This window comes from Thunnus maccoyii, chromosome 1 (genome assembly GCF_910596095.1).
Source record: "Thunnus maccoyii chromosome 1, fThuMac1.1, whole genome shotgun sequence".
In the NCBI taxonomy this organism is placed as follows: Eukaryota; Metazoa; Chordata; class Actinopteri; order Scombriformes; family Scombridae; genus Thunnus; species Thunnus maccoyii.
This window is the reverse complement of record NC_056533.1, coordinates 20,232,982-20,247,629: the sequence shown is the minus strand read 5'-3', so window position 1 is coordinate 20,247,629 and position 14,648 is coordinate 20,232,982. Positions and strand designations below refer to the sequence as shown.

Here is a 14,648-nt window from a genome sequence, read left to right as displayed (position 1 = left end):
TGTGTATTATCATTGTGAATACATTTTAGGAGGTTTTTATATGAACTATTGGACTATTTAATTATGAACAAATGCAGTAATTGTCTCTGCTTAGTTTATCTCTCTCATCAAATGATAAAAACTACAGTAGTAATGTTGAGATTTACTCATAAATGCCCTGAAATGCATTGACTTTGGTTTATTCAAATTACATCAAATTACATTTATGAGCAGAAACAAGTTAATCCTGTGAAAACGTGAATCAGTTTGTAATTTATGCACATATTGCTCTTCTCCTGGTATAACATATTATATTTTTCATTTTAGGTTAATAAACATTTAAGATTTCTTTGCAGTTCTTTTCTTTTCAGTCTGCATTGCACATTGACGCTCTAATGTAAGTGGCCACATTTTGTGTCCTCACAACGACCAAATGCTGCATGTTGATTTTCCTCAGCAGGCGATCTTTGCAAATTAAACCCGTACTGTAAATGGCATTTCCTATAATCTCTGTGCTGTTGAACACACCAGCCATCCCCTTTGTTGCCAATAACATTGATTTCCAAACTATCAGCTTTGACAAAACTGGATCCTGCTGATTCAGCTTTGTGTAAAGCTGCAGAAAGACTTGCTCTGTGCTGGCTGTTAAATTATCACTTATGACGGTCCAAATGATTGAAAGCACACCCTGAGAGACAGGAATGTGTTTCAGAGGCTCCAGTTGGGTATAAATGACAGTGATGTGACCTTTCCTCGCTTGTGTATTCTCTGCTTGGCCCATGACAAGAACATGTAGTCGTGGTCGGGGCTTAAATACCTCTCATACCTGTTGGCACCAGGCAGCGCTGTGCACACAACTGTAGATTTATCTCACAGCTGCAGGCCGTCCTGCATCTTGTCCACTCCTTTGATGAAACTCAAGGTAAAGCATGACTGGTGTGGAAACTAGATTTGCATTCTGGCCAGCTTTGAAAGGTCATTTTGTACTTACTTTTCGTGTGTGTGTCAGTGTGTTGATTTGTGTGAGAGGGAGAGAGAGGGGGAGGAGAGAGAGAGAGAGAAATGATAGATGCTGGTGTGCGGGTTCATGTGGGAGTTGACATTTATGGCCCCTGTTCAGGACTGGCTTGCTTCGGCCTGGGGGGCCTTTTGCAGGGCAGAACAAAACCTCAGGGGCCAACAGGATCTGCATTTTGGCTGTAAAAAAAAAAAAAGGGGGTGACCACAAATGGCTCAAATATGCCCTTTAATACAAACAACATAATTTATGGGAGTAACGCTATGTGAGATTTATCCCAGTGGGAAGGACATGAAAATGTCTTCACTGGAGGACTAAAGCAGAGGACAGCACATATAATCTGTCTCTAGTCCTGTGTCCAACGCTTTATCAGCTATTAATGAAACAATTCACTTCATGAATTTATCACTTAATTGACAGAAAAATTTATCGGCAGCCGTTTTGTTTATTGATTAATCTTCTGGACATTAAATTAATCAAACATACCAATTACTTACTGGTTGCAGCTGTTTAAATATGTGAATGTTTGCAGATTTTATGTGTTTTTCATACTATTGATTGAATATCTTTGGGTTTGGGACTGTTGGTGAGATCTTTCAAGACGTCAACTCGTGTTTGGCATTTATTACTATGTTTTACATTTCGTAGATTATTAGAACAACTAATCATTTAATTAAAAAAAATTATCAACGGATTAATTGATAATGGAAAAAAATCAGCTAGTTGCAGCCCTAATATCAGAGTCCAATAGAAAAACATTATACATTAACATATTGTTATTTGAATCCACATCAGCTGAAGTATGTAAACTGTTTTCTGAACTGTGGCAGAAATTGTGTACATCGGGATAAAAGTCTCTTTTAAGGAATGAATGTTATGGATCGATAAGTAACATCACCATTTATGATTTAAGTCTGATTTAAGTCACGTAATGTTTTAAGAGAGCATCAGGTGTGTGTGAGTGAAACTCAAACCTGCGTGCTGACTTTTCTCTTATCAGAAAGCTGCGTCATCACCTATTAAGTGGCATTTTATTTTGACTCTTGGCGTTTCCCTGTTTTTCCACTCACTTCCTCTGCTTGACCCTCCCCCTTCACAGAGAGCCCTAAAGCCCCTCCTTTTGCAGGATTTAGCTTGCCCAGATTCCATGTCAAAGGTCGTGGCCCAGATGTCACAGCTTCCCCCTCTCAGAGCTCCTCTCTCGCATAATTACGGCAGGCCCATTGTATTGTGGGGCTGGTTAGAGGTGCATACTATATGCTCATCTTTAGAGGTGGCCTAACAAACTCTGCAGGAACCCTGAAAAACAAGGTGGACATTGTACAACACTGCAGGCATTTTTTATTCATCTTCTGCAGCAGGAATAGAAATATATCAAGAAAAGTTACTTCATTTCATTCATCATCTCTCTACTTAGTCTTGGCATACGTGGTGATCATTAACCTACTCTGCACAGAGATTTTTTTTTTTCAGAAATGTATGATCATGTTTATCTCGGTGATTTACTGTTATGCTTCTCTCATTTTCTTAATTGTCATTGTTAAACAGCCATTTTAGGTGTAAGCAGTGAGAATCCCTGTGCAAAAAAAAAAAAGAGGCTCATCTCATATTCCCCACCCATGACCTCAGATTTTTTCAGAGTTTTATCTCGGCCTGACCTGCTGGCCCTGGTCTGGCTCCAGTGAAACTCCTCAGGGCTGCATGAGGGTGCAAGTAGCTTGACTCCAGCCCTCCTAAACATCTCTACCTCCACTGTCACAAATTCATCTCCTGTGGTCTGATCCCACTTCTCTCAAGCCCCTAAATGTCTCATAGCATGATATAGAGGACTGCTGTTTCCTGGAGAACAGACTGTAATAACATTAATGAGGGTAAAGATTGATTTTGTGTTAACTTGTGCAAAATGCTTGTGTTTATATTTGAGTCATATAGTTCAGTAGTTGTTTCCTTAACCCACATGCCTGGAAGATACTGAGCTAGAGTGAATCCAAAACCTCTCACTTATCTAAACCTTACTAAGACTTTAAAAGTTTACATTGGGGATCAGTGTGCATATTAGTACATTAGTTGCAATATTTATATTGAATGCACTATCTAAATTAGACCTTGATTATTATGCTTTTTGGGGTGAAAGGGACATTTGGTCAGATGGCTATTGTTCAGACCAGGGTCATCAGGGTCACAGAGGCATGCAACTGCTGTTGACCATCACCGATGTCCCTCCCAGGGGATTTCGTCCGTCAATTTAACCCCCAGAATCTGGACCTGAATAGGAGTGGCCACTGACCAGCAGGCCTGACTGGGGTTCGAGAAGGGGCCTTCTGAAAAGACTCAGGGTGACAGGGTGATGGATGGTCGAGCTCCTCTGTTCTGCTGCCCTGAGAGGTGCAGAAACTGACCAAAGGGACTTGCAGCACTGAGCATCAGCACTGCCTTACCTCTCGTTCCCACCACGCCATCAAACCCCAAAAACCTCACTGACCCCACACCTACACAGTCCAGGTCCCTTTTATGTATCACCCCTGCTTCCTGTTGGTTGAAGGGATCACGCTGCCATCTGTCCTGATGTTAGGGCCCGTTCTGAATTAGTACATTGAGTGCAGAGTGACGATGAGCAGAAATTTCTGTGGGTGCACATAGATTGATCTACTTTGTGTGTGTTTCTTCTGTCTCTGATATGATTTATTTAGACATTTTGGTTTCTCTCTTTTAACTGTAGACCCAAGGAAGAAATACCACGTGAAGCTTCTGGCTTATAACTTCGTCGGAGATGGCTACCAGGCAGACCAGACCATCAGCACCCCTGGATGTGTCTGTAGGTCCCAATAAAGTACTTGAAGACGTTTTTCACTGCGTCTCAGGCATGATGGTGTTGTTTGTACTTACCCAAAGTGGGAAAAATAACATCATTATCAATGTATTTCTCAGCTGTTCGAGATCGCTTGGTGCCTCCTCCACCACCTCCACACAACGTTTATGCCAAGACCAACAGCTCAACTGCCGTGTTTCTGCACTGGGGCCGACCAGCTTTCACCTCCAGCAATTCAGTCAACTACACTGTCCGCTGCAACCCCGTCGGCCTGCAGAACGCCTCCCTGGTGCTCTACCTGCAGACGTGAGGAATTCTCCTTAATATCTACTTATGTCTACTTGTGGGCAGAACTCCACAACAAGCTGAACATCACTCACACGTTTGACACAAAATGGCCTTATAAAGCTGTTACATGTGTCTATTTACCTTTTCAGTAGACACAGAACCGTGTTTTAATCAATCTGTGGAGAATACTGCATGTTACTTTCCTGTTTGGAAAGAAAGGTATCAAGCAAAACCAGATGTAACACATGTAATCATGTGTTCTGTGCAGCTTACTTTATGATGGTTGATTAACAGTCACTTGACGTTTCAGCAGCAGTTGATTATCACAGGCTACAGTCAGCTGTGTTATTTACAACACTTAACACTTACTGTAACAACAGATTCTTCCCCCAAACTTGTTGGGGAAAGTTTACAGGTCACCAGCAGCTCTTTGTTGTTTCTTTCCCCTCACTGTCAGCACAACTCCATATCACCATCTGCTGGGCAAGAATTGTTATTAAAGGAAAAGTTCTCCAAAAACACTATTAAACGTAATAAGAGCATCAAAATATTTCAAGAGACTGAAGGACCTGAATGTATTTTTTTGGTGTCAAATGCCCTTAAATGTATTCCATAAAGGTAATCTACACAACAAATATATCCAAACCTCAAAGCAAATCACACTGAACATACATTTGTGTGGATACATCCTTCTCTAAGGAGCAAATATATATACTTTTAGTGAACTGGCCCTTTAAGATTCTGTGTTTCTTTAACCTCTTTCATCTACAGGAATCAGCAGAGCCTTCTGGTGCGAGATCTTGAGCCCAACACCAAGTATGAATTTGCCATTCGCCTTCATATTGACCAGTTGTCCAGCCCCTGGAGTCCTGTGGTCTATCAGAGCACTTTCCCTGAAGGTGAGTGCAAAAAACATTTCCGTTAGTAAGAATTAGGGAAAATTATATTATTTCTTCACAAATTGTTTGATTTTCAAATGCTGAAGCTGCTCAGAGTTATGAGAAGACACCTTGTATTCTGTCGTTGTATCCATGGTATTTTATTTGACTTTGTTCTTTTCGTCCATCCCCTCCCAGCTCCCATGCTGCCTCCTTCCAACGTAAAAGTGACTCTGATCGAGGAGGACACAGCGCTGGTTTCGTGGAAGCCCCCAGAAGAACCCAACTTAGCTGTTACACGTTACACAATCCTGTACGCCTCCAGAAACACCTGGATAGCCGGGGAATGGCAAGTGCTGCAAAGAGAAGGTAAGATGCGTATAAAGATAGGTCATACAGGTGTGCAGGAGAGGGGGGTCCATTCACAAAGACTTCCTCCTGTCCCAGACAAATGGTCTATTGGAAATCAGTAACTCATTTCATCCTTCAATCCATGTCTATTTCTTTGTGATCCCTGAATGGTGCTTGGGCAGGTCAAGCTCACTTCTTTTGTCTTACTGATAAGAGACCAGTTTAGAGGTTTAATGTGATTACAGCAAAGACTTTGATTTACTTTCTTATTGACTTAATTCACACAAAGGTCCTTTTGAACCATATCTATATATAAATACAGCTCACAAGCGTACCAGTGTTTAGTACCAAGATGTGTGTCTCAAATAGACAAATACAATTATCAAATCAGAGATTTGCCTGAAATTGTAACACTGTTACAGTGAGAATTGTGTTCAACATAAAATAACCTTTGAATGAAAAGCTCACAGAGATGAAATGTAGGTGAGAAAAAGTATTTTTGTAGTTTAATCCAGAAAGTATAAAACTTCTTGTGGATAATTTTCAAAAGTCAAAATAGTTGGAAGTTAAAAGACACGTTTCTCTTTGTAACAACCATTAGTGGCCATACAGCTGTTGTTGTATCTGGTCTCTGGACAGCGTAGGTGTTTTTAGGAGCAGATGACCCCAGGAAACACAATAAAGACACACAATCCCTCCTTTGCCACTGGTGAAGGGGTCAAAAGTGAAGCCGTTCACAAAGCCCCTCCAGCCCAGCCCCCTATCACCTCAAACCGAACACCCACCCCCCTTCAGTTTCTGCTGGGACCCTGGTGGTGTGGAGACTGGGTGGTACTGGATAAGGGAATGTGTATGGCCCTGATCTCCTGACCCCCCACCCTTCCCCTCAGAAACTGCTCTCAGCTACGAGGATTGTTTTTTTTTTTTTTTTCACTGCATTACAAAAGTCCTGTTCTTCTTCAGCTGAGTGATCGGACTGAGAAGTCAGCAGAGATGTTTGTGTGTCTCTACAGTAACAGAATTACAATATTTATTCAAGATATTCCTCCATGTTAACAATATTAACAATATTTAACAATATTTACATGTAAAATATTACCGCTATATGCCGTCTTCAGTATGTGATCAAAAACAGCTTCCACCACACTCTGTCCTCAGATGTTTTACCCTAAATAAATATCTCTTTATTTTCTCGTTAATTGACTTGTAATTTTTAAAAAACAAGAACTGCATTTTGTTACAAATATTTGTGAGTTTTAGATTGATTACATAATGTGTTCTTACGATCCCTTACAAATTGAGTAGATTTTGACAAAATAATCTTAACTCTAGGTCCACTTAATAGCTTTTCCAGAGCTTCACTTGTCGTCACGTGACCCAAGTATTAAATGGGAGTATGGATACAATTGAAAGTGAAGGAAAAAGCTAGTAAGTGAACTTTGAGTTACCACTACTATTTCTAAGGTCAAAACTAGATTTCTTAATGACATTCTTAACTTGTCCAAATATTTTTGGGTACTGTCGCCTTTGGTTTCACAGACGTTTAGTTATAAATGTTCATCTAGTAGGTAATTTTAGACTCTAACTTTGTATGAAGCCAAAACAGAAACTGTGGATATAAAACAAAAAACTTTGCTGTTTTCATTGTTTATACATGAGGCCTGCAGACACCTTGATAAAACACCAGTAAATAAGGGAAAATTTGAATGAGTTGAATCTCACTGACAGGGAGCATCACCATGGCTCTACTGGAGAACCTGAAGCCTGGACAGATCTACTTTGTGAAAGTCTCCGCATCCAACAACATGGGCGACGGACCGTTTTCTCACACGGTGGAGCTGACAGTACGAGCAGATCACTCTTCTGGTCTTGATCCTCGGCTCTCCCATGGCTCCACACACTCAACAGGTCAGAAACACGAACATCATTCTGACAGAATCACTTAATATCTTTCAGACTTGATGTCTTTTCTATCGGGGATGAAGTTACTTAATGAATCTATAATTTGGCAATCACAGGGATAATCTGACATTTTCTCACACTTCACAGTCTTCTCTGATGGTTTCTACCACCTGGACCAAAAGTCAATGACGGGGATCACTGTGGGAGTCTGCATCGCATTCATCTGCATCATCATCTGCGCTTTCATCATCGTCTGCAGAGGCAAAAACAGGTATTCAGTGTGTGTGAGCACAGTGACAGAAATGGGGGCCCATACATATTGTTTCTTTGGCAACCATAGCCGAGTTTCCTCGAGTATCCTCCGCCTGTGGTGACATCACATTTGTTTCCCTGCAGGAAATCTTCCGCTGTTAAAATGTACAGGGAAGGAGTGAGCACACCTGCGTCAGCTGTAGGACTTCCGGCCTCTGAGGGACAAGCTGAGAGCGCTGATGTGACCGTGCCCATGATGAGTCAAAACCATTTCATTGATGCCAAGGTGCTTAACACTGAGTACAGCATGTGCTCATGGAAAAGCTTTGTAAAGTTGTGAAATAGAATTATTCATCTTTTTAAAACGAATTAAATTTTAAATAATAAATAATACTAATATCAGAACATTAGCTGTGGAATTTAATTGTCAACAAAGTCTGTGGACACTGATGTAAGTTCATCAAAACCACATAACATGTAGTTGTAATAAAATTCACTTTCACTTTCAGTCATATTCATATTACAGAGAAAAGTATGTTTAACATCACATCTTACAAATTACAGTACTCTCAGATACCTTTTTCATACTTAAAAAGGTGTGTTTTCTCTTGTAGGGTGGATCAAATCTCATTATCAATTCTCTCGGTCCTGTTAAGCCCAACAATGAAAGGAAAAAGAAATGGTTTCCCTTCAACAGTAACGGGAAAAAGGACAGTAAAGTGGTGCAGGTAAGATTGAAAATGAGTCCTGTCTGTTGAATTGTCATCAGCAGTTTTTGGTTTGGTTTGATTTTTAAAAAATCCCTACGATCCTTTGCTTATTCCCTGTTTATAAATGACAATAAACTCTCTTTCCCTGAGTTGAGCCTCTCAGGCTGCATTCAGGGTGCAAAATTAACTTTTTTGTCCATTGACCAAATGGCTAGTGAATGTTCAAATTTTACCAGCCTCTCAATAGACCACCATAGTTTTTTGGCTGGTTAGTGAAGCAAATCTACCAGCTACTTACCAGCATTTGGCTGGTGCAAATTTTGTGCCCTGGCTGCATTAACATCCTACCTGTTTTGCCAACTATTAGGTGAACTATACATATTGTGGTGTTTGTTGGAGGTAGTACTATGGAGGTACTATCTGGGAATAAACTTAATAAAATCTAGTTTAACTAGTTAAATTTGGGCCAAAAAAATATTTCAGTGCTGAAAGTAATGAGTGAATTTTAACAAGTCCTCATGCTCTTCAGAAGCTCTGTTTTCTCATTTTCACATTTGTTTAACTCCAGATTAGACAAATGGAGGATATCAGGAGGGTTTAGAGGTTGGGTCTTACTGGGAAATGTTACTTTGACAGTGTTATTTATCTTTTTTGCAACCAGTTAAGAGGAATGGAAGCACTTAAGGTGCGTAATGAATTTAGACGGGACTTTGAGGAAGAACATTAGAGAGAATAAACATCATAGCAGAATTGTTTCAGCTCCCACTTGATATTCCAACTCACATGATAACATGTGAAGGCAGCATGAGATCTTTTGTGTTTTTTGGTTGCAGCTATCTGCATTAATACTACGGAGCCTTTTACATTCAGACTAACTGCGGCAACATCTTTTCTGTGCTGCAGAATATGAGACACGGCACCGCCTGCTTCCAGCCCGGCACCACCGTGCTGACCTACGAAGAGGAGTTGTCTCCGGACCAGCCCTCCACCCTGCATGCTCTGCTCGGGCGTCCCGGAGATTCAGAGGGCTCTTCCACCAGCGAGGGCAGCCACGCGACCGGCGACTCAGGTCGTTACTCTCACGACGAGACGGAGATGACCAACCTGTCGTCTACTCCCGGCAGCCGCCCGCCATCTCTGTCGGCAGAGGACAGCGGAGGCTCAGACTGCAGCGGCCCTGCTGAAAAGAAGAGTGAGTTGATGGAAGAAAGTCAGACTGACCTGAAGTTTGTGCAGCCTGCGGAGAACGGCGGCTGTCATCATGAAGCCCAGAGCAGCTCCCAGTATGCTCTCTCTCTCTAAGTGTGTGAGTTTGTGTGTGTGAGTTTGCATGTGAAGGTGGCGGTTTACTTGCAACAAAGTCAAACAACTGAAATCCTCTCATAGACATTTCATATTATCAGTTTATTTACACTTCATGCCAGTGAGGGGACACAAAGATTAAACAGGAAATCATGGTGACAAACACTCAAGAAAACACGACTAAGGAGAGAAAAAGAGGATTTAGAAACCGGTCAAAAATCTCCGGACAAACTCAACGAGGAAGGATTTGTCTAAACTTAATCCACACAGCTTTTTCCGTAGCAAGTATACCGCCGGCCTGAATGTTAGTGTGACAGGACTGTTTGTATGAGAGAGTAACAAAGAGACACCTTTTTTTTTAACCTTCATCTTTTGTTCCAACACACAATGAACAGGAAGCCAACAAAGGCCTTTTGCCATGTGAAGTGTTGGTCACAGAATTTCTTTCTTTGTTTTTCTTTCAGTGAATGTCTTTTTTTTCCTCTCTCTCTCTTTATTTGTGTGTGTATGTTTTTTGAAAAAAAAAAAATCTCACCCACCATGAATGTTTAAAAAAATGTGAAAAAGTGAAATTTCTGACATTATTTAAGAGTTTATCACTGGAGCGAAGGGAAACCGTGAGTCCTTTTTCGCTGATTATCTACCTCGGTTTGCCTGCAGGTAAACCTCCACTGTATATTTAATAACTACTTATACCTACGTTATGTGATGGTATGCTTCAGTTACATAACATTGATACTTCCTGATGACTTTTTTTTCTGATTGTCATCCCACTTTTGTCTTTTTCTCTTACTTTGTTCTGATTTACAGGATAGTAAGGGCACTGCAGCTCTCACTTAAAGCTCTGCAGGTCTCCTCTCGAATGTAAAACACACATACAGTTAGTTATTTATCTCCTCAGGCGTTGCTGAGGTGACGAGCCAGTATTATTAAGAGTTTTTCTTCATTTCTGTCCATTATTGATTAATGGTATGAAAGAAAATAATGAATGTCTGCTTTTGTTTCATATGTGCAGCTGCCCTTGCTATTCCTGTTTTATACTACCTCGTTTAAGAATTTATTTTATTGTCTAATTGTTTTCCTAAACTCAGGGAACAAGGTTTAGTACATTTGAAAAGTCATGTAGTGTTACATGGTGAACTGACAGGGTATCTTCTCAGTACTAAACCGTTGTAGTGTGTAACTGCCTAAATAGATATGCGATGAATGTATCTCTGACATTGTGTGCTAGTAGCTCAGATGCCTGTGCTGCCCTCCCCGCAGATGGAAACCCCTCCTCTGTAGTTTCTCCTCAGGTCCTAAAATGTCTGTTTTGTCTGTTAATGTTTTCCTTTTTTATTTGTGTTAAAAAGTTACACACCAAAAGTGCTTGCAGCTGCATGTCGGTACCGAAAGCTTTATAATTGGCCTTAATGTGGAAAGCGTCTCAGATGCTGAAGCCTCTGAAGGAGAAGCTCCACATGAGGATGCAACACATGAAGAATGATTGTAGTAAAAGCAATGGAAGTGTTAAATCAGAGATAAAAGTGAAGAATTGAATGAACACCATAAAACTTCAAGAAAATCTATATTTTTGTTAGAGGATATGTACTACTGAGTACACATTGTAGTTACTTTTGTTCCAGGTAGTTTTTTTTCTTTGTTTTGCTGTAGAGTAGATAAAGATTAGCACTTGTCTGCCAAGTAGTTTTTGTATTATCGGCCAATGTGCAGCGGTGACTTGACGCTATTATTACCCAAATAGTTGTTTGCTACCTAAGTTTATTTTAGTCTCTCAACTAATCTCTGGCAGAAGGTTACTGAGGAATGTGAAATAATCGAACACATTAGACCAAAGATGAAACGCGGCCTTGGAGATCAGTTGAGGTGCTGCTCCCTCACACAAACAAAGCCTTGCACATTAGTGGCCTTGACCCATGACAACAGCGAGCGTAGAGCGTTGTGGGTTAAAACTCTGACGGAGTGCTGGCAGGATTCATGGGCACTCAAGGAGGACGGAGTGACGATTAATAATCAGTATTATGCACACAAACCAAAAGATCCTGTCGGAAAGCTCCTCGAAAACTGTTGCAAACAGATGTCTGTACATTGTAGGTGAAAATTATAAGAGATAAATACAGTATATTATATTGGTTAGTTATCTGTGTTGCAACAGTGCAGTCATGTAAATGTGCACCCACTGATTCTTCTTGTTAATGAGTAAAAAATAATTACAAAATAATCTAAAAGTTGGTATTTAAGTACATTTCCTCACGTGGGATATAAAATACTTCTCTTACAGGAAATACATGTGACCTATGAGATCTAATATTAATAATTTATGCTTTTAATGGCCTCACAAATGGAGATTATTGCAGTTTTGAATTATTGTGTCTCATAAGAAAGACCTTAGAGAGGTCAGCGGGTGCACAGATGTTTTCACATGGCTGTCTTTTTAATCAGAGGACTCTGTAGAGGATTCAATCAGGGGAATTTTGGGGATGAAATGTGACACAATCAGTTAAACTTTTGAAAAGCAAACAACGTAAACCAAAGATTTCTTTTTTTTTTTTTAAAGGTCACCGTTGCAAATTGGCAAGAGATCAGTTTAAAAGCATCCTATCTTTGAGTGTTATGTTCTCATACCTACGCTGTCGTTATATGATGTGTTGTACTACGAGGAATAGTACGCTGTGTTTCTTGATCATCAATTATTTCCACAAAATCAAATTTTCCTTCTTTTTTAAAAAAAAATGTTTGTTGCCTTTCAAGAAAAAAACGATTAATGATACAGTGGAGTCACATTTCTGTTTTATCTTGAACCCTAAAAGTATTCATACTTGCCCCTCATGCTGTGGAGCTGATATTTAAGTGGGGGTCCACTACCATTCTGTATTATTAGCGCTTCAAGGGCCCAGTCCAGAACCTGAATAAAACCTGAAATAAACTCATGTTTATTTTTTAAATCTGAAATACTGTAATCAAGATACGTTTACCTGTGATAAGATACTGACCTCCCTTTTTGCAAAAAATGCATCTGTTCGTGTTTTCATGTCATGATAATAAATCACACAGCTGCTGGACTCATACAGGTTCTGAATTGGGCCTTTAGTAGTTCATACAGGTACATGCTGTACTGTAAGTGCTACCTCAGTTTTTATTATTCTTGTGATAAGTGTAGATGCAGTAGACCTGGATCAATGATGTGTGTGAGGTTGGTTGAGATGTAACGTTCACATTAAGGCTCTGGGATGTTGTCTGTTGTCTTTCATCTCATGAATGGTGTTATGTTGGAATTATGTTCCTGTCCGAGCATGTGAATTTAAAGGGATAAAACAGAAGCGGGTCTGCATATGAACAGACTCGCTCTTGTTCTCCCTCTTGCAGTAATGTTGTGTTTAAATAATTGCGGCTTCGGCTGCAGGGGCGGAGCGCTGCGGGTCATATTTACAGTCAAACTCAGGGGGACCCAAAGCCGCTCCAACTCAAAGAGAAAGCAGGTTTCTGTCTTGAAAAATTGAATGTACCTTTTGTAATTATTATGTTTTCTGATATTTTCTGTTAATGCTTTGTTATATTTTGTCAGTTTGTCTGTCATCAAAATTATTTGCAAGTTTTTTGCCAAAAATGTTTAGTTAAGAGATTTTAGATCGTGGTTAATGATGGAAAACTTTGATTCTCAGTTCAAATAAAAGTACAAAAGTAACAACAAGTCTGCGGTTGTTTTTACAAGAACTGAATAACGTGTGTTCAGTATGTTGTGCTGATTTAAATACAGAACTAGATCAGATAAAACGGCTCTATATTTTATCTTGATGTATCTGAGAAGAGTCTGCTGTCTAGTTTTATTAATTTCATCCACAGTTCTACTTGCTCCTTTAAGTACAAACATGATGTTCAGTAAACAGAAATACTTGTGAAGGATATTTAGCTTGAAGGAATACTGATATCTCCTAATGATAGTCTGGTTCCAGGAATATCAGCAGTTCAATGGTTTGTCTGTTAGGACGGATAAATAAAGGCAGGAGTTCCAGTCCAATCTTTTATTATGAAATAGCTGAAACTGGTTTATCTGATAACAGAAGAAAAACATAAAGGATATTAATCTAGACATCATAATTTCAATAATTATTAAATCAAAGTGTGACAAAGTGGGTGAGAATACACCTTTGTCCCTACTTTCACCATGTACACCATTGCACTGATGTACTGTCAATGCCACATAGCTTACAAGCTATGTGGCATTGACAGTACATCAGTGTGTAGCTGTGTGCACATGATGATAAGTTAATATAAGTTCAGTTGATATGAGTTGAGTTTTGATCAGTTAGGCCAAGTTAACTATTTAGTTGTTTTTTTGTTTTTGTACATAATTTTTTTTTGTTACATGTGTAGCATGGTGCCACTTTTTCTTGTAAATAAACCACCTTGTCATACCTGGACAAGGTTTCCTGTGTCTGCCTCCTACCAAGTGACCAGCCACTCCGGTCAGGCTACACCACACAAAGGTAATTTAGCTTAAAACACAATTAATTATGTAAACATAGAAATTAAGAAATACTAACACTGAAACCTAATCTGTACAGCAAATAAATCATAAACTACTAAAGCTGCTATAAGTGCAGAAACGTACAGATCAAACTATTGGAGGGATGAAACATCCACATAAGGCCAGCCGGCTTCTTCGTTCTCAAACATTAGCCACAGGTGAGGTGGTGGTCTGTACTGATTTTGAGGCTCCGCCCATCCAGGAAGCAGTGATGCAGGTAGGGGAAGGTGAAATTGGGAGGAGATTTTACACAATTTGTACCAATCAACTGCACATCAATGATAACAATCACACCTCAACAGTGACAGAAAGTAACTGAGTACAAAAACTGTACTCAAGTATTTTAAGGTAGTTGAGGATTCCTATTTAAGCTAATACATTTTAGAGAATACTGTACTTTTTACATTTATCTAACATTTGTTAACAGGCTATTAGGTTGTAGTTTTACATACAAACACATCAAACATCTACCACATTAAACCACATTAAAATGCTTCAATGATCATCAGTAAAGTAGATGTTAATATGATATTATAATCAAACACCTTGTAAGAATCATTTGCATAAAAAGTTATTTTAACTTTGAAACTACCTCTTAAACTCTAGAGTGATGTTCTGGTATCATATGAAA

General features: G+C 39.6%; 1 protein-coding gene across 1 annotated transcript in view; it reads left to right on the top strand.

Annotated features, from left to right (window-relative positions):
* Positions 1-11,333, top strand: part of prtga (protogenin homolog a (Gallus gallus)) — a 30,973-nt gene extending 19,640 nt beyond the window's left edge. The window contains exons 11-19 of the mRNA XM_042415044.1: positions 3,717-3,812; positions 3,926-4,112; positions 4,866-4,993; positions 5,171-5,341; positions 7,052-7,231; positions 7,373-7,496; positions 7,622-7,763; positions 8,092-8,205; positions 9,091-11,333. Of these exons, the coding sequence (XP_042270978.1) occupies positions 3,717-3,812; positions 3,926-4,112; positions 4,866-4,993; positions 5,171-5,341; positions 7,052-7,231; positions 7,373-7,496; positions 7,622-7,763; positions 8,092-8,205; positions 9,091-9,489 (1,541 nt within the window). The 3' untranslated portion in view covers positions 9,490-11,333. The remainder of the gene's footprint in view (positions 1-3,716; positions 3,813-3,925; positions 4,113-4,865; positions 4,994-5,170; positions 5,342-7,051; positions 7,232-7,372; positions 7,497-7,621; positions 7,764-8,091; positions 8,206-9,090) is intronic.
* The last annotated feature ends 3,315 nt before the right edge of the window (positions 11,334-14,648 follow it).